Genomic DNA, 27,215 nt, shown 5'->3' with positions numbered 1-27,215 from the left:
CATCACAGATAAGGAACAGATGGATCAACTGATGCAAAGTGTAGCCGTATAAAACTCTTTGCAAGATTGAGAAAGTAAACGGCAACTAAACTGATCTACTTCACAAACAGTTTGAAGGGTTTGTTGTAAACCATGTGATCGTACTGTTTTTTTCTCCAACATATTTATACAGTGCAGATCCCATTAAGAATCTTTCCCTTGCAAAATAGAGAAGTCACTCTGGAACAGCTTCAAAGAATAACTAAAGTCCGGCTGAGTGATCTCAGCACATTTCAGCTCCAGGTCAATTCCTGACTTTATTTTTGAAATGCTTTTGGATCTTGTTTTATAAAAATAATACTTTACAGGAGGCGAGGGTCCCACCAATCATGGGAGTCCCGACCCAGATCAGGTAAAGGAATATGACATCATTTTGTACATTGAGATGAGGGTATGTGCACAAAATAATGTCATACTGGGTGAGGTGGGACTGATCTAACAAAGGTGCTGCAATAGAATCAGAGCTAATAAATGTGATGCAAGACTGCTCCTTGACACACTGTGGTAAACTCACCAATCTCGGGCTCCCACCAGGGAGCTGCACTCAATGGGAGCATGTGTCATAAACTGGCATCCGATTGGGACCGTACAGTGAATTTAGCCAAACGTGGAATGCACATTCCAAGGAGAACTCAGACCTCAATCTGGTTCTTGGAGATAATCAGGACATCACCCACCATACAGAAGTAGTGGAACGTCTGGGGAGAAGCGACCACAATATGATCGCACTTGGAGGCCATCGAGCAATCAGCACTAGTGAGGACACAAATACACGATTTCAGGAAGGCCGCCTTCAGTGCAAAGAGAACAAGAAATTAAATTGAATCTACTGCTGAGCGATCGCTCAACCAGGGAGACAAAGAAAAATAAGTGATGCTTATTGGGGATGAATTGAGAAACTGAGATTTTAAAAATGATAAACAATCTGCATAAATTATGCAGGAAGAGAAGATTAGGAAAATACTGAAAATGGGTACTTGAGTATGAGGAATAGATAGACAAAGCAAAGGATGTGAGGCACAATTACAAAATACTGAAAATGGGTACTTGAGTATGAGGAATAGATAGACAAAGCAAAGGATGTGAGGCACAATTACAACATTTTTCAGTATGATAACTGTTAAGAGTGCTTTGAAAAGAAGTTAGAACTCTGACGGATTAAACGGATGGAGTAAATGAAGGTGGGAGAGAAAGTACAGGAATTACTTAATGATTATTATCAATTAGTATTGACTAGGGAGGAAAATACTCCCTGTAGCACAACCAAATCCCAGAGGAGCTTGCAATTAGTGCGGAGGAGGCACTTGACAAGGTGAACAAGTTCCCTGGGCAGATGGCACACATGCTCAAGTGCTGGTTAGACTAGGGAGGACATTTCTGAGGCACTGGCGACAGTCGTGTAGAATCCTTGGGCACTGTAGAGGTTCCACAGGGTTCGAAGGAAGCAAACATAGCACCAATATCTGAAAAGGGGGACAATCCTGACCCACCATATTACAGACTCATGAACCAACAATAGTCGATGAAACAATGGAAACCATCCTAAGGGGTCGGCTAGAGAGAACCTGTATAAAAATAACTTGGTAAGAAATAGAGCCAGCATAGATTTGAAGGCAAGGATCCTGCTCGACTTCTTTGAGGACATCACAAATAAAGTGCATATTTGGACTTCCAGAAAGCTTTTGACAAGAACTTACATGAACGACTCTGAATTAAATTAAACATTATTGGAATCCAGGGTAGAAATGGAACTGGATAAGTTGAGCTCCAATACCAGCAGGATGTAGTTCAATGGCCTTTTCTCATCCTAGATTTTTATTTGTTGTATATTTCATTGTTCCCCAGTGTATATCTCCATATATAGCCCACTGATCCTCCAGTCCATAACTCACTATTTCCATATATATCTTCTAGATATCCAATTGTTCCAAAGTGTATGTTTCCCATATATCCCACAGTTCCTCAGTGTGTATCCCCGTATAGCCTTCTCCATGTATATTCTCTATATATCACAATGTTTCCCTGTGTGTATCCTCTGTATATCCCATTATTCCCGTGTGTATCCCCCATATATCCCTCAGACTCTCACCCATGTGTATATTCCACTGTTCCTCTATATATCTCATTATTCCCGTGCCTATTCCCATATATCCCTCAGTTCCTTACTGTATATTCCCATATATCCCACTGTTTCTCAGTGTATATCCCCTATATATGCAGCTGTTTTCCAGTACACATGCTGTATCAATCCTTCATCAGGTGAATGAATTGCTTTACACCCCTTGCTCTGGTAGACTTCTAGGTACCAGATGCTCTGCATGCCATCTTATTTGCCGGTTCATGGAGATACTTTCATCCCATAATAACCGACTGCAAACTGCACAGACCATTCAGCCAAACTATGAACAACTAACCCCCTCTGTGCCACCTCGTATATCACAAATATGCTCTTACTTGCTGTGGATACTGCCATATCTGATTGGTCTTCCAAGTTTTCTCGCTCATTCTCCAGTTTCTGAAATGAGAAACAATATAAGTTCAACTTGTGGACGGGGCTTCTACAGGGAAGACTTTTTGAAAAACACTTATCCCGCTGCTCTTCAAATAGTGCATGGGATCTTTTTAATCAACTCCTGAAACATTAAACTACTTTGTATCTCTTTCAAGATGCTATCAGACTTTGGTTTAAAGTCTCATCAAACTTGAACGAATCAGAAAGCCTGCATGGATTTGTAAAGGGTAGGTCATGTCTGAGGAACCTAATTGAATTTTTGGAGGAGGTAACTAATGTGGTAGATGAGGGAGTGTCTATGGATGTTATTTATATGGACTTCCAGTCGGTATTCAACAAGGTTCCTCATAAGTGACCTTTAACAAAAATGAGAGCGCATATATTGGAGGCAACTTATTGGCATGGGTAGAGAATTGATTAGAAGGTAGGAGACAGAGAGTAGGGATAATGGGCATGTACTCAAATTGGCAGGATGTGACTAGTGGTGTCGTGCCCCCAGGGGTCTGTACTGAGGCCTCAGCTTTTCACTATATTTTATAAATGACTTGGATGAAGGAATAGAGAGCTGTATATCTAAGTTTGCTGACAACACTAAGTTAGGTGGCACAGTAAATAGTGTAGATGGGGGCAGAAAGTTACAAAGGGACATTGATAGAGTAAGTGAGTGGGCAAAACTGTGGCAGATGGAGTTCAATGTGGGGAAGTGTGAGGTCATCCAGTTTGGACCCAAGAAAGATAAATCAGAGTATTTCTAAATGGTGAGAAACGGGGAACTGGTTACCTTTCTTTCTTTACCGACCCTTCTGCCACTGGAAACAGTCTCTCCTTATTTACACTATCGAAACCGTTCATGATTTTGAACACTTCTACTAAATCTCCTCTTAATCTTCTCTGCTCTAAGGAGAACAACCCCAGTTTCTCCAGTCTATCCACGTAACTTAAGTCCCTCATCCCTGGAACCAGTCTAGTAAATCTCTTCTGCAACCTCTCGAAGGCCTTGACATCCTTCCTAAAGTGCGATGCCCAGAATTGGACACAATACTCCAGTTGAGTGCTTTATAAAGGTTTAGCATAACTTCCTTGCTTTTGTATGTTGGACATCTTGGGGAGTTAAGGGTTAATTGTCAAACTTCTTCGTATCTTGGAGCAACAGACTTCGCAATGTAAACAGGATGGCTTTGAAGTGTGGTGAGAGGAAGGCATAGCTTGTCTTCTGATATGAAACGTGTTTGTGTAAGAAATACATGACAGTAATGACATCAGCCATGAGCGATTAAAGTATAACTTTAGGGGCTAGGGTAATAATCTTGATCAGTACGTTTCCAGCCCAACAAGGAAGGAGGCATTGCTGGATCTGGTTATGGGGAATGAGGTGGGTCAAGTGGAGCAAGTGTCAGTAGGGGAACATTTAGAGAACAGTGATCATAGTATCATAAAGTTTAGATTAGCTGTGGAAAAGGACAGGGAGCAATATAAAGTAAAAATACTTAATTGGAGGAAGGCAAATTTCAGTGGCTTGAGAACGGATCTGGCATCACCCCCATATCTAAGGATGATTGGAAGATTTAAAGAGGAGATATTTTGCCTACAGTCGGGGTACATTCTCACGAGGGGGAGAGGTAGGGCAACTAAAGTCAGAGCTCCCTGGATGACGAAAGAGATAGAGAGTAAAATGAAGCAGAAAAAGTGTGCATATGACAGATGTCAGGTTGAGAATACAAGTGAGAACCAGGCTGAATATGGAAAGTTCAGAGGGGAAGTGAAGAAGGAAATAAGAGGGGCAAAGAGAGAGTATAAGAATAGTATGGCAGATAACACAAAAGGTAATCCAAAAGTCTTCTATAGGCATATAAATAGTAAATGGGTAGTAAGAGGAGGGGTGGGGCCGATTAGGGACCAAAAAAGAGACCTATGCATGGAGGCAGAGGGCATGGCTGAGGTACTAAATGAGTACTTTGCATCTGTCTTCACCAAGGAAGAAGATGCTGCCAAAGTCATAGTGAAAGAGGAGGTAGTTGAGATACTGGATGGGATAAAAATTGATAAAGAGGAGATACTAGAAAGACTGTCTGTACTTAAAGTTGATAAGTCACCAGGACCGGATGGGATACATCCTAGGATGGTGAGGGAAGTAAAGGTGGAAATTGTGGAGGTACTGGCCACAATCTTCCAATCCTCCTTGGATACAGGGCTGGTGCCAGAGGACTGGAGAATTGCAAATGTTTCACCCTTGTTCAAAAAAGGGTGTAAAGATAAACCCAACAACTACAGGCCAGTCAGTTTGACCTCGGTAATGGGGAAGCTTTTAGAAACAATAATCAGGGACAAAGTTAACAGTCACTTGGACAAGTGTGGATTAATTAAGGAAAGCCAGCACGGATTTGTTGAAGGCAAATCGTGTTTAACTAACTTGATCGAGTTTTTGATGAGGGCAATGTAGTTGATGTGGTGTACATGGACTTCCAAAAGGCGTTTGATAACGTGCCACATAATAGGTTTGCCAGAAAAGTTGAAGCCCATGGAATAAAAGGGACAGTGACAGCATGAATACGGAATTGGCTAAGTGACAGGAAACAGAGAGTAGTGGTGAATGGTTGTTTATCAGACTGGAGGAAGGTACACAGTGGTGTTCCCCAGGGGTCGGTTCTAGAACCACTGCTTTTCTTGATATAAATGACTTGGACTTGGGTGTACAGGGCACAATTTCAAAATTTGCAGATAACACAAAACTTGGAAGTATCGTGAACAGTGAGGAGGATAGTGATGGATTTAAGAAGACATAGACAGGCTGGTGGAATGAGCGGACACGTGGCAGATGAAATTTAATGCAGAAAAGTGTGAAGTGATACATTTTGGTAGGAAGAACAAGGTGAGGCAATATAAACTAAAGGGTACAATTCTAAAGAGAGACCTGGAGAGTAGATGTGCACAAATTGTTGAAGGTGGCAGGGCAGGTTGAGAAAGCAGTTAAAAAGCAGATGCGATCCTGGGTTTCATAAATAGAGGCATAGAGTACAAAAGCAAGGAAGTTATGATGAACCTTTATAAAACACTGGTTCGGCCTCAACTGGAGTATTGTGTCCAATTCTGGGCACTGCACTTTAGGAAGGATGTGAAGGCCTTAGAGAGAGTGCAGAAAAGATTTACAAAAATGGTTCCAAGGATGAGGGACTTCAGTTACGTGGATAGACTAGAGAAGCTGGGGTCTCCTTAGAGCAGAGAAGATTAACAGGAGATTTGGATAGCACATTTAACAAGGTGGTCACACCGCAGGTAAAGAGTGCACAGGCAGACAGGGAATGGGTTACTGCCAGACAGAGTAAAAGAACTAGGAAGGTAGTGCAGAAGTCCCCTGGGTCCATCTCCCTCTCTGACAGATTTTCCATTTTGGATACTGCTGGGGAGATGGTTTCTCAGGGGAATGCAGCAAGAGCCAAGTCCGTGGCACTATGAGTGGCTCAGCTGCACAGGAGGGGAGGAAAAAGAGTGGAAGAGCAAAAGTGACAGGGGATTCTATCGTAAGGGGAACAGATAGACGTTTCTGTGGCTGCAGACGTGACTCCGGGATGGTATGTTGCCTCCCTGGTGCCAGGGTCAAGGATGTCACTGAACGGCTGAAGGGCATTCTGAAGGGGGAGGGCGAACAGTCAGAGGTCGTGGTTCACATTAGTACCAATGACATGGGTAGAAAGAGGGATGAGGTCCTGCAACAAGAATTTAGGGAGCTAGGTAGCAGATTAAAAAGCAGGACCTCAAAGGTTGTAATCTCTGGATTACTCCCGGTGCCACGTGCGAGTGAGTATAGGAGTAGGAGGATAGAACAGATGAATGCTTGGCTAAAGAGTTGGTGCAGGAGGGAGGGCTTTAGTTTCCTGGATCACTGGGTCTGCTTCTGGGGAAGGTGGGACCTGTACAAGTCGGACGGGTTGCACCTGAACCGGAACGGGACCAACATCCTTGTGGGGAGGTTTGCTAGTACTGTTGGGGGGGGGGGGGGGGGGTTAAACTAACTTGGCAGGGGGGTGGGATACGGAGTGGAGCTATAGTAGGGGGTGATGCACAGCCAAATATAGAGGAAAAAACAAGTCAGTCTGGAAGGCAGAGCAAATATGTAACGGCACAAGGGAGTATGGCAAGGTTGGATGGCATTTATTTTAATGCAAGGAGTCTTGCGAGTAAGGCAGATGAATTGAAGGTGTTGATAAACACATGGGAGTATGATATTGTTGCTATCACAGAGACATGGTTGAGGGAGGGGCAGGACTGGCAGCTCAATATTCCGGGGTATAGAATCTTCAGGCGAGACAGAGGGGGGTGTAAAAGAGGGGGTGTCGCAATATTAATCAAAGAGTCAGTTACTGCTGTAAGGAGGGATGATATCTTAGCAGGTTCCTCTAATGAGGCCATATGGGTAGAACTTAAAAACAAAAAGGGGACAAGCACTTTGCTGGGAGTGTACTATCGGCCCCCAAGCAGTCAGGGGGAGATAGAAGAACAGATATGTAGGCAAATCTCAGAGAAGTGTAGAAATAATAGGGTAATAATAGTAGGGGATTTCAACTTCCCCAATATTGACTGGGATAGTCAGAGTGTGAAAGGCTTAGAGGGTGCGGAATTCTTAAAGTACATCCAGGAGAGCTTTTTGAGCCAGCATGTAGAAAGTCCTACAAGAGAGGGGGCGGTACTGGACCTAATTCTAGGGAATGTAGCCGGGCAAGTGGTAGAAGTGTCAGTAGGAGAGCATTTTGGTGACAGTGACCATAATTCGGTGAGATTTAAGGTAGTCATGGAAAAGGACAAAGATGGACTGGAAATAAAGGTTCTAAATTGGGGGAAGGCCGATTTTAATATGATAAGGCAGGATCTGGCCAAAGTGGACTGGGATCAGCTACTTGTAGGAAAATCCACATCAGAGCAGTGGGAGTCTTTCAGAAAGGAAATAGAGACAGTACAGCGCCAACATGTTCCCGTAAAGGTCAAGGGTGGGACCAACAAGCCCAGGGAACCCCGGATGTCAAGGGATATACAAGAATGGATCAGGAAAAAAAGGGAGGCTTTTGGCAGATACAAAGGACTAAAAACAGTGGAAGGAGTATAGAAAGTGCAGGGGGGTACTTAAAAAAGAAATAAGGAGAGCGAAGAGGGGGCATGAAAAAACACTGGCGGGCAAAATAAAGGAAAATCCTAAGGTGTTTTATAAGTATATTAAGGGCAAGAGGATAACCAGGGAAAGAGTAGGGCCCATTAGGGACCAAAGTGGCAATCTGTGTGTAGAGCCAGAAGATGCAGGTAAGGTTTTAAATGAATATTTTGCATTTGTGTTCACTATGGAGAAGGACAATGTAGGCATAGAAATCAGGCAGAGGGATTGTGATATACTTGAACAAATTGGTATTGAGAGGGAGGAGTGGTTTTAGCGGGCTTAAAAGTGGATAAATCCCCAGGCCCAGACGAGATGTATCCCAGGCTGCTGTGTGAGGCAAGGGAGGAGATTGCAGGGGCTCTGACACAAATTTTCAGAACCTCTCTGGCCACAGGGGAGGTGCCAGAGGACTGGAGGACAGCTAACATAGTACCATTATTCAAGAAGGGTAGTAGGGATAAACCAGGGAATTGTAGGCCAGTGAGCCTAACATCAGTGGTAGGGAAATTATTGGAAAAAATTCAGAGTGACAGAATTAATCTCCACGTGGAGAGGCAAGGATTAATCAAGAATAGTCAGCATGGCTTTGTCAGGGGGAGATCGTGTTTAACCAATTTGATTGAATTTTTTTGAGTGGGTGACTACGTGTGTGGATGAGGGTAGTGCATTTGATGTGGTCTACATGGACTTCAGTAAGGCTTTTGACAAAGTTCCGCATGGGAGACTGGTCAAGTGGGATCCAGGGCAATTTGGCACATTGGATCTAAAATTGGCTTAGTGGCAGGAGGCAGAGGGTGATGGTCAAAGGTTGTTTTTGTGACTGGAAGCCTGTGTCCAGTGGTGTACCGCAGGGATCGGTGCTGGGTCCTTTGCTGTTTGTAGTTTACATTAATGATTTAGATATGAATGTAGGAGGTATGATCAGTAAGTTCGCAGATGACACGAAAATTGGTGGGGTGGTAAATTGCGAGGAGGGAAGCCTCAGGCTACAGGACGATTATAGACGGGTTGGTCAGATGGGCGGAACAGTGGCAAATGGAATTTAACCCTGAAAAGTGTGAGGCGATGCATTTTGGGAGGACTAACAAGGCAAGGGAATACACAATGAATGGTAGGACCCTAGGAAGGACAGAGGATCAGAGGGACCTTGGTGTACATGTACATAGATCGCTGAAGGCAGCAGGACAGGTAGATAAGGTGGTTAAAAAGGCATATGGGATAATTGTCTTCATTAGCCGAGGCATAGAATATAAGAGCAGGGAGGTTATGATGGAGCTGTACACAATGCTAGTTAGGCCACAGCTGGAATACTGTGTGCAGTTCTGGTCGCCACACTATAGGAAGGATGTGATTGCATTGGAGAGGGTGCAGAGGAGATTCACCAGGATGTTACCTGGGCTGGAGCACTTCAACTATGAAGAGAGACTGGACAGGCTGGGTTTTTTTCCTTAGAGCAGAGAAGGCTGAGGGGGGACCTGATTGAGGTATACAAAATTATGAGGGGCATAGATAGGGTAGATAGAAAGGAACTTTTCCCCTTAGTAGAGGGGTCAATAACCAGGGGGCATAGTTTCAAAGTAAGGGGCAGGAGGTTTAGAGGGGATCTGAAGAAAAACTTTTTCACCCAGAGGGTGGTTGGAATCTGGAACTCACTGCCTGAAAGGGTGGTAGAGGCAGGAACCCTCACAACATTCAAGAAGCATTTAGAGGAGCACTTGAAACGCCATAGCCCACAAGGCTATGGACCAAGTGCTGGAAAATGGGATTAGAATAGACAGGGCTTGATGGCCGGCGCGGACACGATGGACCGAAGGGCCTCTTTCTGTGCTGTATAACTCTATGACTCTATGGGCCCGATTTTGTGGATCGTGTGGGAAATGGTCGGAATGCCCCAAATGTGGGGTTCTGACACACAAAAAATGTCAGCCAGCTCCACGCAATTTTCCCTCAAGTGGCCAATTCATTCCCAGCATGTGGGCAGCCTTGCTAATTGTCAATTTCCAGTCAGAAAGCCCCACAGTATGATGTCATCATTCGTGGTGCTTTCAAGGTCCACAGCAAGCACTGCATCCTCTGAAGGCTTCCAAACGAACCATGCAGGATGGCAGAGGAGCCTGCAGCAGCTGTGGCCAGTTCCAGACCCCGAGCTGCCTTCAAATTCGACGAGGCTTCACTGCAGGCATTATTGGATGGGGTTAGGGCCCACAGGGAGGTCCTCTTCCCTTGGTCAGGGAAGAAGAGGCCTCCCACTGAGAGCAATGCTGCATGGATGCAGGTGTCAGCAGATGCTAAGTCGCTGGGAGTCACCAGAAGAACCTTGGCATTACATCTCTAACTCCTTCCTTTACTCCCCCACAGTACCATCCAGAGCCCCCGTCCTCACTGTGGAGGAGGAAGAGGCTGTGCAGCCAGACTCCTCAGAGGAAGCTCCAACCTCTGAGGGCGCAGCGTCAGCAGAAGTAAGCGCACCCAGCACCAGCGCAGACAGTCACACCTCGGGGGGACCTTCGGGGCATAGAGTAGTGTTGTCACCTGGTGTTTCACAGCTCACAAGTGAGCCTCTGCAGATTCTGGAGACAGGGACAGCAGTGGAGCGTCCTCGTTGGAGGGTGCAGGACTCTGCCAGCTCAGCTCAGCTGCGCTGCATGTCGACCCTCTGCCTCTGGGTCCATCCGCAAGAGAAGAGGTGATGGATCTCCATGCACAGATGCAGGAGTCTCTGGCAGGTTTTGTCTCCAGGGTCGTTGCGAGTGTGGAGCGAATGGAGCAGTCCATAGCGACCATGAGCAGAGCCTTTGTGGAGTCATTGACGCATGAACGCATCACCATGGAAAGGATGGCAACCTCCATGGAGGAGATAACTCGCCAGGGTGCGGAAAACATGGTGAGTGCTCATAAGAGAATGACATCTCTTGAGGAGCGTTGGCCATCTATTGAACAGAGAAACCAGATCTTCATGGAAGTCCTTCTGAGTAGGACTGCCACTGCAGAAACAGGTCCCCATGGCCCCCTAAAGCGCAGCAAGGTGCTCTCAAGCCACTTCCAAGCGCTGGCCCCTTCTGGCCTGTGCAGCTTCAGGTGAGTGAGCAGTAGGCTGGTGCTCCTGCCGCTCATCATGCTGTTCCTGGTTCTGCTGCTGCCGCCTCTGCTGCTGGAGATCCTCTAATGGCGAGAAGGGAAGGAAAAAAAGGCGTCCCATGCTTCTCGTAGATGCCTCTGCTGAGGAAGCGCTAAGTGAGGGTGGCGAGAGGGGCTTCCCAGGAGATCACATTAGAGAAGTGTGTGAGGCTCCAACCTTCCACAGCTGTGCCTAAGCCTTGAAGAAGTAGCCCCAAGCCTGCAGCAACAAGGTCCTTCAACATACAAGTGCTGTCCCTTTAAATCGCAGCTCCTCCGAATGACCTGCAGCTGACAGCAAGCAAGCCGGCAAGCTTCACGCCAGGTTTCATCAGCGGGGTTCCCCGCAGGCGTGTTTGATGTGGGGAAAGCCCCAAAATCGCAACGGCCCCTGAAAATTGACTTAAACAAGGTAATAATTGCTCATTAGTGTTCCGACGGCCAGTCCCGCCAGCGGCGGGCGGGACTGAAGCGGGTCGCGGAGAAACGGCGGTCCAAAAGTTGGACAGGGCGGGGAGGTGGGGTCGCGACCCGCTTTTTCGCCGATTTTCAGCCCCCGGCCGCCTGAAAAGCCGCCCGACGGCTGGCAGAAAATCGGGGCCTATGACTCTATGATAGTGGTGTTCAAAATCATGAGGGGTCTGGACAGAGAGAAACTGTTCCCATTGGTGGAAGGATTGAGAACTAGAGGACACAGATTTAAGGTGATTGGCAAAAGAACCAAAGGCGACGTAAGAAAAAACTTTTTTGCGCAGTAAGTGGTTAGGATCTGGAATGCACTGCCTGAAAGGGTGGTGGAGGCAGACTCAATCGTGCCTTTCAAAAAGGAATTGGATAAGTACCTGAAGGAAAAAAAATTGCAGGGCTACGGGGAAAGGGCGTGGGAGTGGAACTAGCTGAAGTGCTCTGGCAGAGAGCTGGCACGGGCTCGACGGGCCAAATGGCCTCCTTCTGTGCTGTAACCATTCTATGATTCTATAAACATAGGTAGAGATATCCATTAGCTATCGTATAGAAAGATAACAGTTGATAAAGCCTGTTCTTCAAAGGTGTTAGTAACAGTTAGATCAGGAAGTCTTTTTAAGGGAAGTAGCTTTGGAGTAAACAATTACAAGTGTTTACATGAATACACTGTCTTCAGAGGATTTGGGACTAGATACACCATGAGGTCTTATCTAGGACATGTACCTTTGATGTAGGCAAAATATGGTTTATAATGGAGCATGGTTTTCAATAGTTCTTCAGAGAGTTTGAAAGATACAAAAGCTGAAAAGCCACTCTGTATACAGTTAAGCCAATCACTGTGCTGTATATCAATATAAAGTCTGTTCCTTATACTCCACTACGAAGTGTCTAGTGCTTACTCAAAACGTGTTGTTGTGAATCATAGAAGGAAGGAGATTGACTGCCAACATTGTACTCTGTGCCACTATTAATAAGTCAGGTATCCCATATGCCTTTTTAACAGATTTCTCAACTTGTCCTGCCAGCTTCAGAGATTTGTGTTCAAACACCCCCAGCTCTCTCTGTTCCTGCACCCCCTTTAAAATTGTACCTTAGTTTATATTGCCTCTCCTCATTCTTCCTACCAAAATGAATCATTCCGCACTTCTATGTGTCAAATTTCATCTGCCATGTGTCTGCCCATTTCACCAGTCGGTCTATGTCCTCCTGAGGTCTGTTACTTTCCTCCTTTACTACATTTCCGAGTTTGGTGTCATCTGCAACCTTTGAAATTATGCCCCGTATACCAAGGAGTGTCGGACTGAAGTGGAGCAAGAAACTGAGGAGCAGCCTCCTTAAATAATCGAACAGGGGCTGCACTCGCTCACACTCAACAGATATATGAAACACGGACTCATTGTGCAGAGTGAATGCTGGAGGGGCTTTGCCTCTTACCCCCAGTGCCACCTCCTGCTCACGCTCTGCTGCTCTGTGCACACGATCAGCAAGGCGGCCGTGCTCTACTCTCTGTTGCCACCTGGTGGTTTAAAGTGGCTTCTTCCACCAGTTATTTGCTGCAAGCGCAGTATTTTTTTTATATTCGTATATGGGATGTGGGCATCGCTGGCAAGGCCAGCATTTATTGCCCATCCCTAATTGCCCTCGAGAAGGTGGTGGTGAGCCGCCTTCTTGAACCGCTGCAGTCTGTGTGGTGGTGATACTCCCACAGTGCTGTTAGGGAGTTCCAGGATTTTGACCCAGCGACGATGTAGGATCGGCGATATACTTCTAAGTCAGGATGGTGTGTGACTTGGAGGGGAACTTGGAGGTGGTGGTGTTCCCATGCGCCTGCTGCCCTTGTCCTTCTAGGTGGAAGAGGTCGCGGGTTTGGGAGGTGCTGTCGAAGAAGCCTTGGCGAGTTGCTGCAGTGCATCTTGTAGATGGTACACACTGCAGCCACGGTACGCCGGTGGTGGAGGGAGTGAATGTTTAAGGTGGTGAATGGGGTGCCAATCAAGCGGGCTGCTTTGTCCTGGATGGAGTCGAGCTTCTTGAGTGTTGTTGGAGCTGCACTCATCCAGGCAAGTGGAGAGTATTCCATCACACTCCTGACTTGTGCTTTGTAGATGGTGGAAAGGCTTTGGGGAGTCAGGAGGTGCGACACTCGCCGCAGAATACCCAGCCTCTGACCTGCTCTTGTTGTCACAGTATTTATGTGGCTGGTCCAGTTAAGTTTCTGGTCAATGGTGACCCCCAGGATATTGATGGTGGGGGATTCAGCGATGGTAATGCCATTGAATGTCAAGAGGCGGTGATTAGACTCTCGCTTGTTGGAGATAGTCATTGCCTGGCACTTCTGTGGTGCGAATTTTCCCTGCCACTTATCAGCCCAAGCCTGAACGTCGTCCAGTTCTTGTTGCATGCGGGCATGGACTGCTTCATTATCTGAGGAGTTGTGAATGGCGCTGAACACTGTGCAGTCATCAGTGAACATCCCCATTTCTGACTTTATGTTGGAGGGAAGGTCACTGATGAAGCAGCTGAAGATGGTTAGGCCTAGGACACTGCCCTGAGGAACTCCTGCAGCGATGTCCTGGGGCTGAGATGATTGACCTTCAACCACCACAACCATCTTCGTTTGTGCTAGGTATGACTCCAGCCAGTGGAGAGTTTCACCCCGATTCCCATTGACTTCAGTATGCATGACTCACTCCCACAGCTTCAGAATGGGCAATAAATCTGATCACTTAACAGCTCAGTTGGTGAAGGCAGCATTCAACCCAACCCAGAAAACTAGCAAAAGTTGACCAACTGCTTTCAAAAAAACCTGTCAAGTTAAAAACAGCCCGAAATAAGAAAGGCTGGACAAGTGGAACTAGGTGATACTGAAAGCGTACACGTCTGTCGTAATTTAACCCACAATAGCAGCACGGTGGCATAGTGGTTAGCACTGTTGCCTCACAGCGCCAGGGACCCGTGTTCAAATCCGGCCTCGGGCGACTGTCTGTGTGGAGTTTGCACATTCTCCCCGTGTTTGCGTGGGTTTCCTCCGGGTGCTCCGGTTTCCTCCCACAGTCCAAAGATGTGCGGGTTAGGTTGATTGGCTATGATAAATTGACCCTTAGTGTTAGGGGGATTAAATACGTGGGGATAGGGTGGGATATGTGTTGGTGTAGGGGTTACGGGGATCGGGTGGGATATGTGTCAGTGCAGGCTCGATGGGCCGAAATGGCCTCTATCTGCACTGTGGGGTTTCTGTGATTCTGTGATTCCAGCACTTGGATTGCAGGATCAAAGAAACACAAGTGAGGGTTTTGACATTTCTGAAGGTGACAGTGGAAGAGCAACAGTGAAGGCAGAGTTATTTACTGGGGGGAGGGTTCTTGCGGACTGCCGTACCGAAAAGTCCAGATTTTTGACCCTTGGTTTGGTGCCCATTGCAGCTGTTCAGCGTCAACTGCAATTCTGTCTTCCAAGCCAAAAATCCCCCCAGAAGAATGACCCTGTGAACCCGACTCAGGTATGCTGCCCCAGTAAATCAATAAAACTGCAGATTTTCAAAGATATGGGGGTAATTTTAACTATGGTGCAAAATGAGCGATATCGAATTAGCTTTACAGAAACAAAAATCTTCCTTCTTCACCAGTATTTTATACCTTCTAACCACTCCATCCAACCTAGGCTCAAAGGTTGCACCGAAATTCCCACAAGACAGGTACAGGGGCACTGTCGGGCTAATGCTGTCTGTTTTGTCCATTAGCTACCACGCTCTCTCCCTGACCTCCCCAACAGGAATTCTGGGTGCCAAGCACAAGCAGCCTCATGCTACACTACAACTTGAAATCAGCTGTGGTAACAGACAGGGCAGCTCTGAGCAGGACGGCAGACCATGCACACTGCTCGTCAATGGTTACTGATCAAGCACAGAGCCATTGAATAGGGGAGGGCCATGCACACTGCTCGTCAATGGTTACTGACCAAGCATAGAGCCATTGAATAGGGGAGGGCCATGCACACTGCTCGTCAATGGTTACTGACCAAGCATAGAGCCATTGCATAGGGGAGGACCATGCACACTGCTCGTCAATAGTTACTGATCAAGCACAGAGCCATTGAATAGGGGAGGACCATGCAAGTTCGATTTCTTGATCTGCTAACGTGCAATTCACAAAAACGGATAATGTTCAAAGTAAACTAGACACAACAGCTGGGAACTGCAATTAAAAAACCACCCAAAGCTAGTGTTTTGCCAATGGCGCACATCACTGAAATGAAACGGCGCAGATTAACCCTTTTGAGTGCTGAATGTCTTTTGAACTTGCACGCTTGTTAACTGCCAAAAAATGATTTTTCTTTCGTACGTTCCATATGCGTTTCTGTTGAAAGCCCCAATATTATATCACATTAAACTTGTTGGAATCCCACAGAGCTCGAATGGAATCCGGAGTATTCCCGCACTGTTCTGTTGGACTCCCGCAGTGTTACATAGGAACGTAGGAAAATAAGAACAGGGGTAGGCCATTCAGCCCCTCAAGCCTGTTCCGCCATTCAATAAGATCACAGCTGCCCTACGACCTAACTCCATATACCCGCCTTTGATCCGTATCCCTTGATACCCTAAAAAAAAATCTACCGCTCTCAATCTTGAAAATTTCTGTTGACGCAGCATCCACAGCCTTTTAGTAGCGAAAGTTCCAGATCTCCACTATCCTTTGTGTGAAAAAGTGCTTCCTGATTTCACTCCTAAATGACCTAGCTCTATTTTTAAGATTGTGCCCCCTTATTCTGGAATCCCCCACCAGTGGAAATAGTTTCTCTTGACCTCTCAATTTATTCTATATACTCGAGGGAATACAAGCCAAGTTGATGCAGTGGCTGGTGATGTAGAGGGGAGGGGGATGGTGCCTAGTGAGCTGGGATGTTCTTGGCTGTTCTTCTTGTGGTTCTCCTCAGAGACAGTTGCTGTAAATCAGCCCTGGCTGACTGCTTGCTGTTTTCAAGTGTGGGTGGCAATCAACAGTGAGGTCTAACTAGGCTAGACTGCTGCTCAAGTCACCACCTTATCTGAAGGTTCTTCCCTTATTCTCTTCCCTCCTTCCTTAGTCTTTACTCTGCGCTAGTACTTTTCCTGTCTTAATCTTTAATGCTGTTTATGCTTCTCTTGTTGGAGTAACCCTCTGCTCCAGAATTTCTTTATATTGCTTGAGATTGTTATTTTACAAACTTCACTCTGCTGCTGATTTCTCTGCTCCCCACCCTGACTGCAGCCTCTTATCTTCCCACTGTGATCATTTTCTTCCCCTTTTCTTTTGGGGTCTCTACCCATTTGCTGTTTCTTCTTCTCTCTCCCAGTGATCAGACTGCCTCGCGTGTGGAATTACATTATCATGTGTAAAGGGTGCCAGAGAGAGAGTGGTACAGTTGGAGCATCTAGCAGCACGCTCCCGACACTTGCATTGTTCTTAATCTTGATGCTGAGACAGTGGTGGCCATGGAGGGCAGAGTTTATTTCCTAATTTTTTTTATCTCAAACTATTTATATGGACTTTAGATGGCATTCAGCAAGGTTCCACATAAACACAAATGAAAGCACATGGAATTGAAGGCAACCTATTGACTTGGAGAGGAAATTGTTTTTTTAATTAATTCATGGGATGTGGGCGTCGCTGGCAAGACCAGCATTTATTGCCCATCCTTAATTGCCCTTGAGAAGGTGGTGGTGAGCCACCTTCTTGAACCACTGCAGTCCAGGATTGTCTTTCCTAGCGATTTGATACAACTGAGTGGCTTTGCTAAACTGCGAGGCCATTTCAGAGGGCCGTTAAGAGTCAACCACATTGCTGTGGCTCTGGAGTCACAAACAGGCCAGACTGGGTAAGGATGACAGATTTCCTTCCCTAAAGGACATTAGTGAACCAGATGGGTTTTTACGACAATCCGATAGTTAGGTCACCATTACTGATAGTAGCTTTTTATTCCAGGTTTATTTAATTAACTGAATTTAAATTCCCCAGCTGCCGTAGTGGGATTTGAACTCGCGTCTCCGGAGCATTAGTCCAGGCCTCTGCAAATTCAGTAACATAACCACTCTGCTACCGTTCCTGAATCACCAAAATGATACCGGGACTAAAAGGGTTAAATTATGAGGAAAGGTTGCAGAGACTAGGCTTGTATTCCCTCGAGTTTAGAAGATCTAATTGAGGATTTGATTGGGTAGAGAGAAACTATTTCCTCTGGTGGGAGAAATCCAGAACCAGGGGACATAACCTTAAAATTACAGCTAGGCCGTTCAGGGGTGATTTCAGGAAACACTTCTTCATACAAAGGCTAGTGGAAAAATGGAACACTCTCCCCCAAAAAGCTGTTGATTTTGGGAGTCAATGGAATATTTCAAAACTGAGATTGATAGATTTTTGTTAGGCAAGGGTATTAAGGGATATGGAACCAAGGCGGGTAAATGGAGTTAAGATGCAGATCAGACATGATCTCATTGAATGGCGCAACTGGCTCGAGAGGCTGAGTGACCTCCTCCTGTTCTCATGTTCTCAATACTTTTGGTATCCTCCAATCAAAACTCTTCGATCGTCCCTTATACCTTTTTCTCAGTCTTGCTGGTGTCCTTCATACTGTTTGCTGATAAATTAATAAAATCATCTCCTGGGAAGCAAACTGAATCAAAGCAACGTCCTGACTTTCTCATTCTCATTCGTTACCCTCCTCTTGTTGCACATTGTGTTAGCTTTAGCTCAGTGGTAGCACACTCACCTCTTGAGTCTGAGTGTCCAGGGTTCAAGCCACATTTCAGGACGTGAGCACATAATCTAGGCTAACACCTCAGTGCAGTACTGAAAGAGATTTCATCATGTCTTAGTCAAGCTTCATCCCTCAAGCAACATCATCTAAACAGACTACCTGGTCCTTCAGTTCATCATCTAAACACACTACTGTACCTGGTCATTCACTTCGTCATCTAAACGGACTACTGTACCTGGTCATTCACTTCGTCATCTAAACGGACTACTTGGTCATTCACTTCATCTTCTAAACGGACTACTTGGTCATTCACTTCATCTTCTAAACGGACTACTTGGTCATTCACTTCATCTTCTAAACGGACTACTTGGTCATTCACTTCATCTTCTAAACAGGAAGGGGCAGAAGGTATGGAGTAAAAGGTAAAGTAATAAAAAGGGCAAAAGCAGGAACTAAGTGTCACAAAACATCTTTGAAAGTTCTCTATCTGAATGCACGTAGCATTCGTAACAAAATAGATGAGTTAATGGCACAAATAACTACATCTGGGTATGATCTTGTGGCCATTACAGAAACATGGCTGCAGGGTGACAATGCCTGGGAATTAAACATACCGGGTTATTTAACGATCAGGAAGGACAGGCAGGAAGGAAGTGGAGGTGGGGTGGCTATGTTAATAAAAGGAAGGAATCACTGTAATACAGAGAAATGATATTGGGTCAAAAGATCAGGATAATGAAACAGTTTGGGTGGAGGTAAGGAATAATAAGGGGAAAAAAACACTAGTGGGCGTAGTCTATAGGCCTCCGAACAGTTGCAACTATGTTGGACGGAGTATCAATCAGGAAATAGTTGAGGCTTGTAATAAGGGAACATCTATAATTATGGGGGATTCTAACTATCATATTAATTGGACAAATCAAATTGGGCAGGGCTGCCTTGAGGATGAGTTCATTGACTGTATTAGGGATGGGTTTCTTGAGCAGTATGTAACTGAACCGACCAGGGGGCAAGCAACCTTAGATCTGGTCCTGTGTAACGAGACAGGATTAATTAAAAATGTCCCAGTAAAGGATCCCCTTGGAATGAGTGACCATAACATGGTTGAATTCCATATTCAATTAGAGGGTGAGAAGGTTGGATCTCAAACAAGCGTGCTGAGCTTGAATAAAGGAGACTATGAAGGTATGAGAGCGGAATTGAGTAGAGTGGATTGGGAAAATAGATTAAAGGGTAAGACGATACATGATCAGTGGTGTACATTTAAGGAGTTATTTTACAACTTCCAAAAAATATATATTCCACTGAGAAGAAAAGGGTGTAAAAGAAAAGACAGCCATCCGTGGCTAAGTAAAGAAATTAAGGATAGTATTCGACTAAAAACAAGGGCATATAAGGTAGCCAAATCTAGTGGGAGGATAGAGGATTGGGAAAACTTTAAAAGACAGCAAAAAATAACAAAAAGATTGATTAAGAAAGGGAAGATAGGTTATGAAAGTAAATTAGCAAAAAATATAAAAACAGATAGTAAGAGTTTTTATAGCTATATAAAAAGAAAAAGGGTGGCTAAAGTAAATGTTGGTCCCTTAGAGGATGAGACCGGGAAATTAATGGTGGGAAATATGGAGATGGCAAAAACACTGAATGAATATTTTGTATCAGTCTTTACAGTAGAAGACACGAAGAATATCCCAACACTGGACAAACAGGGGGCTATGGGGGGGGGGGGGGGGAGGAGCTAAACACGATCAAAATCACGAAGGAAGTGGTACTCGGTAAAATAATGGGACTCAAGGCGGATAAATCACCTGGACCTGATGGCTTACATCCTAGGGTCTTGAGGGAAGTGGCGGTAGGGATTGTGGATGCATTGGTAATAATTTTCCAAAACTCCCTGGACTCGGCAAAGGTCCCGGCAGACTGGAAAACTGCTAATGTAACACCCTTATTTAAAAAGGGCAGTAGACAGAAGGCTGGAAACTATAGACCGGTTAGCCTAACATCTGTGGTAGGTAAAATTTTGGAGTCCATTATTAAGGAGACAGTAACAGGACATTTGGATAATCATAATTTAATAGGACAAAGTCAGCATGGTTTTATGAAGGGGAAGTCATGTTTGACAAATTTGCTGGAGTTCCTTGAGGAAGTAACATATAGGGTGGATAAAGGGGAACCAGTGGACATAGTGTATTTAGACTTCCAAAAGGCATTTGACAAGGTGCCACACAAAAGATTATTGCTTAAGATAAAAAATCACGGGATTGGGGGTAATATTCTGGCATGGATAAAGGATTGGCTATCTAACAGAAGGCAGAGAGTTGGGATAAATGGTTCATTCTCAGAATGGCAATCAGTAACTAGTGGTGTTCCGCAGGGGTCGGTGCTGGGTCCCCAACTCTTTACAATCTATATTAACGATTTCGAGGAGGGGACCGAGTGTAACATATCAAAGTTTGCAGATGATACTAAGATGGGAGGGAAAGTAGTGAGTGAGGAGGACATAAAAAACCTGCAAGGGGACATAGACAGGCTAAGTAAGTGGGCAGAGATTTGGCAGATGGAATACAATACTGGAAAGTGTGAGGTTATGCACTTTGGCAGGAAAAATCGTAGAGCAAGCTATTATCTTAATGGCAAGAAACTGGAAAGTACTGAAGTACAAAGGGATCTGGGGGTCCTGGTGCACGAAACTCAAAAGGTTAGTATGCAGGTGCAGCAAGATATTAGGAAGGCCAATGGAATGTTGGCTTTCATTGCTAGGGGGATAGAATATAAAAATAGGGAGGTATTGCTTCAGTTGTACAAGGTATTGGTGAGACCGCACTTGGAATACTGCATACAGTTTTGGTGTCCATACTTAAAAAAAGACATACCTGTTCTCGAGTCAGTACAAAGAAGGTTCACTCGGTTAATCCCGGGGATGAGGGGATGGACATATGAGGAGAGGTTGAGTAGATTGGGAATCTACTCATTGGAGTTCAGAAGAATGAGAGGCGATCTTATTGAAACATATAAGATTGTGAAGGGGTTGGATCGGGTGGATGCGGGGAGGATGTTCCCGATGATGGGTGAAACTAGAACTAGGGGGCATAGTCTTAGAATAAGGGGCTGCTCTTTCAAAACTGAGATGAGGAGGAACTACTTCACTCAGGGTGGTAGGTCCATGGAATATGCTGCCCCAAAAAGCTGGAGAAGCTACATCATTACATAAATTTAAAACAGAAATAGACAGTTTCCTAGAAGTAAAGGGAATTAAGGGTTACGGGGAGCGGGCAGGAATTTGGACATGAGTCTAGGTTCGGATCGGTCATGGCCCTGTGGGTAGCGGAGCGGGCCCAGGGGCCGTGTAGCCTGATCCTGCTCCTAATTCGTGTGGCTAATTCTGTTAGATTCAGGAGATGGTTCTGTGATAGTAGATTGGCGGTTAGGATCAGATCAGCCATGATCTTATTGAATGGTGGAGCAGGCTCAAGGGGCCGATTGGCCTACTCCTGCTCCTATTTCTTATGTTCTTATGTTCTTACACTACTGTACCTGGTCATTCACTTCATCATCTAAACACACTACCTGGTCATTCACTTCATCATCTAAACACTACCTGGTCATTCACTTCATCATCAAAACACACTACCTGGTCATTCACTTCATCATCTAAACAGACTACCTGGTCATTCACTTCATCATCTAAACAGACTATCTGGTCCTTCACTTCATCATCTAAACACTACCTGGTCCTTCACTTCATCATCTAAACACACTACCTGGTCCTTCACTTCATCATCTAAACACTACCTGGTCATTCACTTCATCATCTAAACACACTACCTGGTCATTCACTTCATCATCTAAACACTATCTGGTCATTCGCTTCATCATCTAAACACACTACCTGGTCATTCACTTCATCATCTAAACACTACCTGGTCATTCACTTCATCATCTAAACACACTACCTGGTCATTCGCTTCATCATCTAAACACACTACCTGGTCATTCACTTCATCATCTAAACACTACCTGGTCATTCACTTCATCATCTAAACACACTACCTGGTCATTCACTTCATCATCTAAACACTACCTGGTCATTCACTTCATCATCTAAACAGACTACCTGGTCATTCACCATCATCTAAACACACTACCTGGTCATTCACTTCATCATCAAAACACACTACCTGATCATTCACTTCATCATCTAAACAGACTACCTGGTCATTCTCTTCATCATCTAAACACACTACCTGGTCATTCACGTCATCATCAAAACAGACTACCCGGTCATTCACTTCATCATCTAAACACACTACCTGGTCATTCACTTCATCATCTAAACACACTACCTGGTCATTCACTTCATCATCAAAACAGACTACCTGGTCATTCACTTCATCATCGAAACAGACGACCTGGTCATTCACTTCATCATCTAAACAGACTACCTGGTCATTCGCTTCATCATCTAAACTGTAGAACACTGGGGTACAGTACTGGTGTGTACAGGTCTGTCATTGTATAACACTGGGGTACGGTAGTGGTGGGTATAGGTCTGTCACTGTATAACACTGGGGTACAGTACTGGTGTGTATAGGTCTGTCACTGTATTAAACTGGGGTACAGTACTGGTGGGTTCAGGTCTGTCACGGTATAACACTGGACTACCGTACTGGTGAGTACAGGTCTGTCATTGTATAAAACTGGGGTACAGTACTGGTGGGTACAGGTCTGTCATTGTATAACACTGGGGTATGGGACTGGTGGGTACAGGTCTGTCACTGTATAAAACTGGTGTACAGTACTGGTGGGTACAGGTCTGTTACTTTATAACACTGGGGTACAGTTCTGGTGGGTACAGGTCTGTCACTGTATAACACTGGGGTACAGTACTGGTGGGTACAGGTCTGTCACTGTATAACACTCGGGTGCAGTACTGGTTGATACAGGACTGTCACTGTAACACCGGGGTACATTAAAGTTGGATACAGGACTCTCACTGTATAACACTGGGGTACAGTACTGGTGGGTACAGGTCTGTCGCTGTAACACTCTGGTACAGTACTGGTGGGTACAGGTCTGTCACTGTATTAATCTGGGGTACAGTACTGGTGGGTGCAGGTCTGTCACTGTATAACACTGGGGTACAGTACTGGTGGGTACAGATGTCACTGTATTAATCTGGGGTACAGTACTGGTGGGTACAGGTCTGTCACTGTATTAATCTGGGGTACAGTACTGGTGGGTACAGGTCTGTCACTGTATAACACTGGGGTACAGTACTGGTGAGTACTGGTCTGTCACTGTATAACACGGGTACAGTACTGGTGGGTGCAGGTCTGTCACTGTATAACACTGTGGTACAGTACTGGTGGGTACAGGTCTGTCACTGTATAAGACTGGGGTACAGTACTGGTGGGTACAGGTCTGTCACTGTATAACACTGGGGTGCAGTACTGGTGGGTACAGGTCTGTCACTGTATAACACTGGGGTACAGTACTGGTGGGTACAGGTCTGTCACTGTATTAATCTGGGGTACAGTACTGGTGGGTACAGGTCTGTCACTGTATAACACTGGGGTACAGTACTGGTCTGTCACTGTATAACATTGGGGTACAGTACTGGTGGGTACAGGTCTGTCACTGTATAACACTGGGGTACAGTACTGGTGGGTACAGGTCTGTCACGGTATAACACTGGGGTACAGTACTGGTGGTTACAGGTCTGTCACTGTATAACACTGGGGTACAGTACTGGTGGGTACTGGTCTGTCACGGTATAACACTGGGGTACAGTACTGGTAGGTACAGGTCTGTCACTGTATAACACTGGGATACAGTACTGGTGGGTACAGGTTTGTCACTGTATAACACTGGGATACAGTACTGGTGGCCACAGGTCTGGCACTGTATAACACTGGGATACAGTACTGGTGGGTACAGGTCTGCCACTGTATAACACTGGGGTACAGTACTGGTGGGTACAGGTCTGTCACTGTATAACACTGGGGTACAGTACTGGTGGGTACAGGTCTGTCACTGTATAACACTGGGATACAGTACTGGTGGGTACAGGTCTGTCACTGTATAACATTGGAGTACCTTACTGGTGGGTACAGGTCTGTCACTGCATAATACTAGTATACAGTACTGGTGGGTACAGGTCTGTCATTGTATTACAATGGGGTACAGCACTGGTGGGTACAGGTCTGTCACTGTATAAGACTGGTTTGCAGTACTGGTGGGTACAGGTCTGTCATTGTATAACACTGGGGTACATTACAGTTCGGTACAGGTCTGTCACTGTATAACACTGGGGTACAGTACTGGTGTGTACAGGTCTGTCACTGTATAACACTGGGGTGCAGTACTAGTGGATACAGGTCTGTCACTGTATAAAACTGGTGTACAGTACTGGTGGGTACAGGTTTGTCACTGTATAACACTGGGGTACATTACAGTTCGGTACAGGTCTGTCACTGTATAACACTGGGGTACAGTACTGGTGTGTACAGGTCTGTCACTGTATTAAACTGGGGTACAGTACTGGTGGGTACATGTCTGTCACTGTAACACTGGGCTACAGTACTGGTGGGTACAGGTCTGTCACTGTAACACTCGGGTACAGTACTGATGGGTACAGTTCTGTCACTGTGTAACACTGGGGTACAGTACAGGTCGGTACAGGTGTGTCACTGTATAACACTGGGATACAGTACTGGTGGGTACAGGTCTGTCACTGTATAACACTGGGGTACAGTACTGGTGGGTACAGATCTGTCACTGTATTAATCTGGGGTACAGTACTGGTGGGTACAGGTCTGTCACTGTATAACACTGGGGTACAGTACTGGTGGGTACAGGTCTGTCACTATTAATCTGGGGTACAGTACTGGTGGGTACAGATCTGTCACTGTATAACACTGGGGTACAGTACTGGTGGGTACAGGTCTGTCACTGTATTAATCTGGGGTACAGTACTGGTGGGTCCAGGTCTGTCACTGTATTAATCTGGGGTACAGTACTGGTTGGTACAGGTCTATCACAGTATAACACTGGGGTGCAAACTGGTGGGTACAGGGCTGTCACTGTATAACACTGGGGTACAGTAATGGTGGGTACTTGTCTGTCACTGTATAACACTGGGGTACAGTACTGGTGGGTACAGTTCTGTCATTGTATAACACGGGTACAGTACAGTTCGGTACAGGTCTGTCACTGTATAACACTGGGGTACAGTACTGGTGGGTACAGGTCTGTCACTATTAAACTGGGGTACAGTACTGGTGGGTACAGGTCTGTCACTGTATAAGACTGGTATACAGTACTGGTGGGTACAGGTCTGTCATTGTATAACACTGGGGTACAGTACTGGTGGGTACAGTTCTGTCACTGTATAACACTGGTATACAGTACTGGTGGGTACAGGTCTGTCACTGTATAACAATGGGGTACAGTACTGGTGTGTACAGGTCTGTCACTGTATTAAACTGGGGTACAGTACTGGTGGGTACAGGTCTGTCACTGTATTAAACTGGGGTACAGTACTGGTGGGTACAGGTCTGTCATTGTATAACACTGAGCTACAGTACTGGTGGGTACAGGTCTGTCACTGTAACACTTGGGTACAGTTCTGTCACTGTGTAACACTGGGGTACAGTACAGGTCGGTACAGGTGTGTCACTGTATAATACTGGGCTACAGTACTGGTGGGTACAGTTCTGTCACTGTATAACACTGGGGTACATTACTGGTGGGTACTGGTCTGTCACTGCATAACACTGGCGTACAGTACTGGTTGGTACAGGTCTATCACTGTATAACACTGGGGTGCAAACTGGTGGGTACAGGTCTGTCACTGTATAACACTGGGGTACAGTAATGGTGGGTACTTGTCTGTCACTGTATAACACTGGGGTACAGTACCAGTGGGTACAGGTCTGTCATTGTAACACTGGGGTACAGTACAGTTCGGTACAGGTCTGTCACTGTATAACACTGGGGTACAGTACTGGTGGGTACAGGTCTGTCACTGTATTAAACTGGGGTACAGTACTGGTGGGTACAGGTCTGCCACTGTATAACACTGGCGTACAGTACTGGTGGGTACAGGTCTGTCACTGTATTAATCTGGGGTACAGTACTGGTGGGTACAGATCTGTCACTGTATAACACTGGGGTACAGTGCTGGTGGGTACAGGTCTGTCGCTGTAACACTCTGGTACAGTACCGGTGGGTACAGGTCTGTCACTGTATTAATCTGGGGTACAGTACTGGTGGGTACAGGTCTGTCACTGTATTAATCTGGGATACAGTACTGGTGGGTACTGGCCTGTCACTGTATAACACTGGCGTACAGTACTGGTTGGTACAGGTCTATCACTGTATAACACTGGGGTGCAAACTGGTGGGTACAGGGCTGTCACTGTATAACACTGGGGTACGGTAATGGTGGGTACTTGTCTGTCACTGTATAACACTGGGGTACAGTACCAGTGGGTACAGGCCTGTCACTGTATAACACTGGGGTACAGTACTGGTGGGTACAGATCTGTCACTGTATTAATCTGGGGTACAGTACTGGTGGGTACAGGTCTGTCACTGTATAACACTCTGGTACAGTACCGGTGGGTACAGGTCTGTCACTGTATTAATCTGGGGTACAGTACTGGTGGGTACAGGTCTGTCACTGTATAACACTGGGGTACAGTACTGGTGTGCTAAGGTCTGTCACTGTATAACACTGGGGTACAGTACTGGTGGGTACAGATCTGTCACTGTATTAATCTGGGGTACAGTACTGGTGGGTACAGGTCTGTCACTGTATAACACTGGGGTACAGTACTGGTGGGTACAGGTCTGTCACTGTATTAATCTGGGGTACAGTACTGGTGGGTACAGGTCTGTCACTATAACACTGGGGTACAGTACTGGTGGGTACAGGTCTGTCACTGTATAACACTCGGGTACAGTACTGGTGGGTACAGGTCTGTCACTGTATAACACTGGGGTACAGTACTGGTGGGTACAGGTCTGTCACTGTATTAATCTGGGGTACAGTACTGGTGGGGACAGGTCTGCCACTGTAGAACACTGTCGTACAGTACTGGTGGGTACAGGTCTGTCACTGTATACCACTGGGGTACAGTACTGGTGGATACAGATCTGTCACTGTATTAATCTGGGGTACAGTACTGGTGGGTACAGGTCTGT

General features: G+C 45.7%; 1 protein-coding gene across 17 annotated transcripts in view; it reads right to left on the bottom strand.

Moving 5' to 3' along the window:
- The window catches only part of c4h21orf58 (chromosome 4 C21orf58 homolog), a 139,406-nt gene that overhangs the window by 92,183 nt on the left and 20,008 nt on the right, over positions 1-27,215 (bottom strand). For 12 of the 17 annotated variants that reach the window (XR_015078100.1, XM_085985334.1, XM_085985333.1 and 9 more), the window contains one exon: positions 2,494-2,554. Coding sequence is in view for 16 of the 17 variants with exons in the window: in XM_085985331.1 (XP_085841457.1) it covers positions 2,494-2,554 (61 nt within the window). In the remaining variant the exon portion in view is untranslated. The other 5 variants (XM_085985339.1, XM_085985347.1, XM_085985349.1 and 2 more) reach the window with 4 other exon arrangements.

Source organism: Somniosus microcephalus, chromosome 4 (assembly GCF_052327205.1).
Source record: "Somniosus microcephalus isolate GS21.2 chromosome 4, FLI_Smic_1.0, whole genome shotgun sequence".
Lineage (NCBI taxonomy): Eukaryota > Metazoa > Chordata > Chondrichthyes > Squaliformes > Somniosidae > Somniosus > Somniosus microcephalus.
Note: the sequence above shows the minus strand (reverse complement) of the source record. Positions and strands in the feature narration are given on the sequence as shown.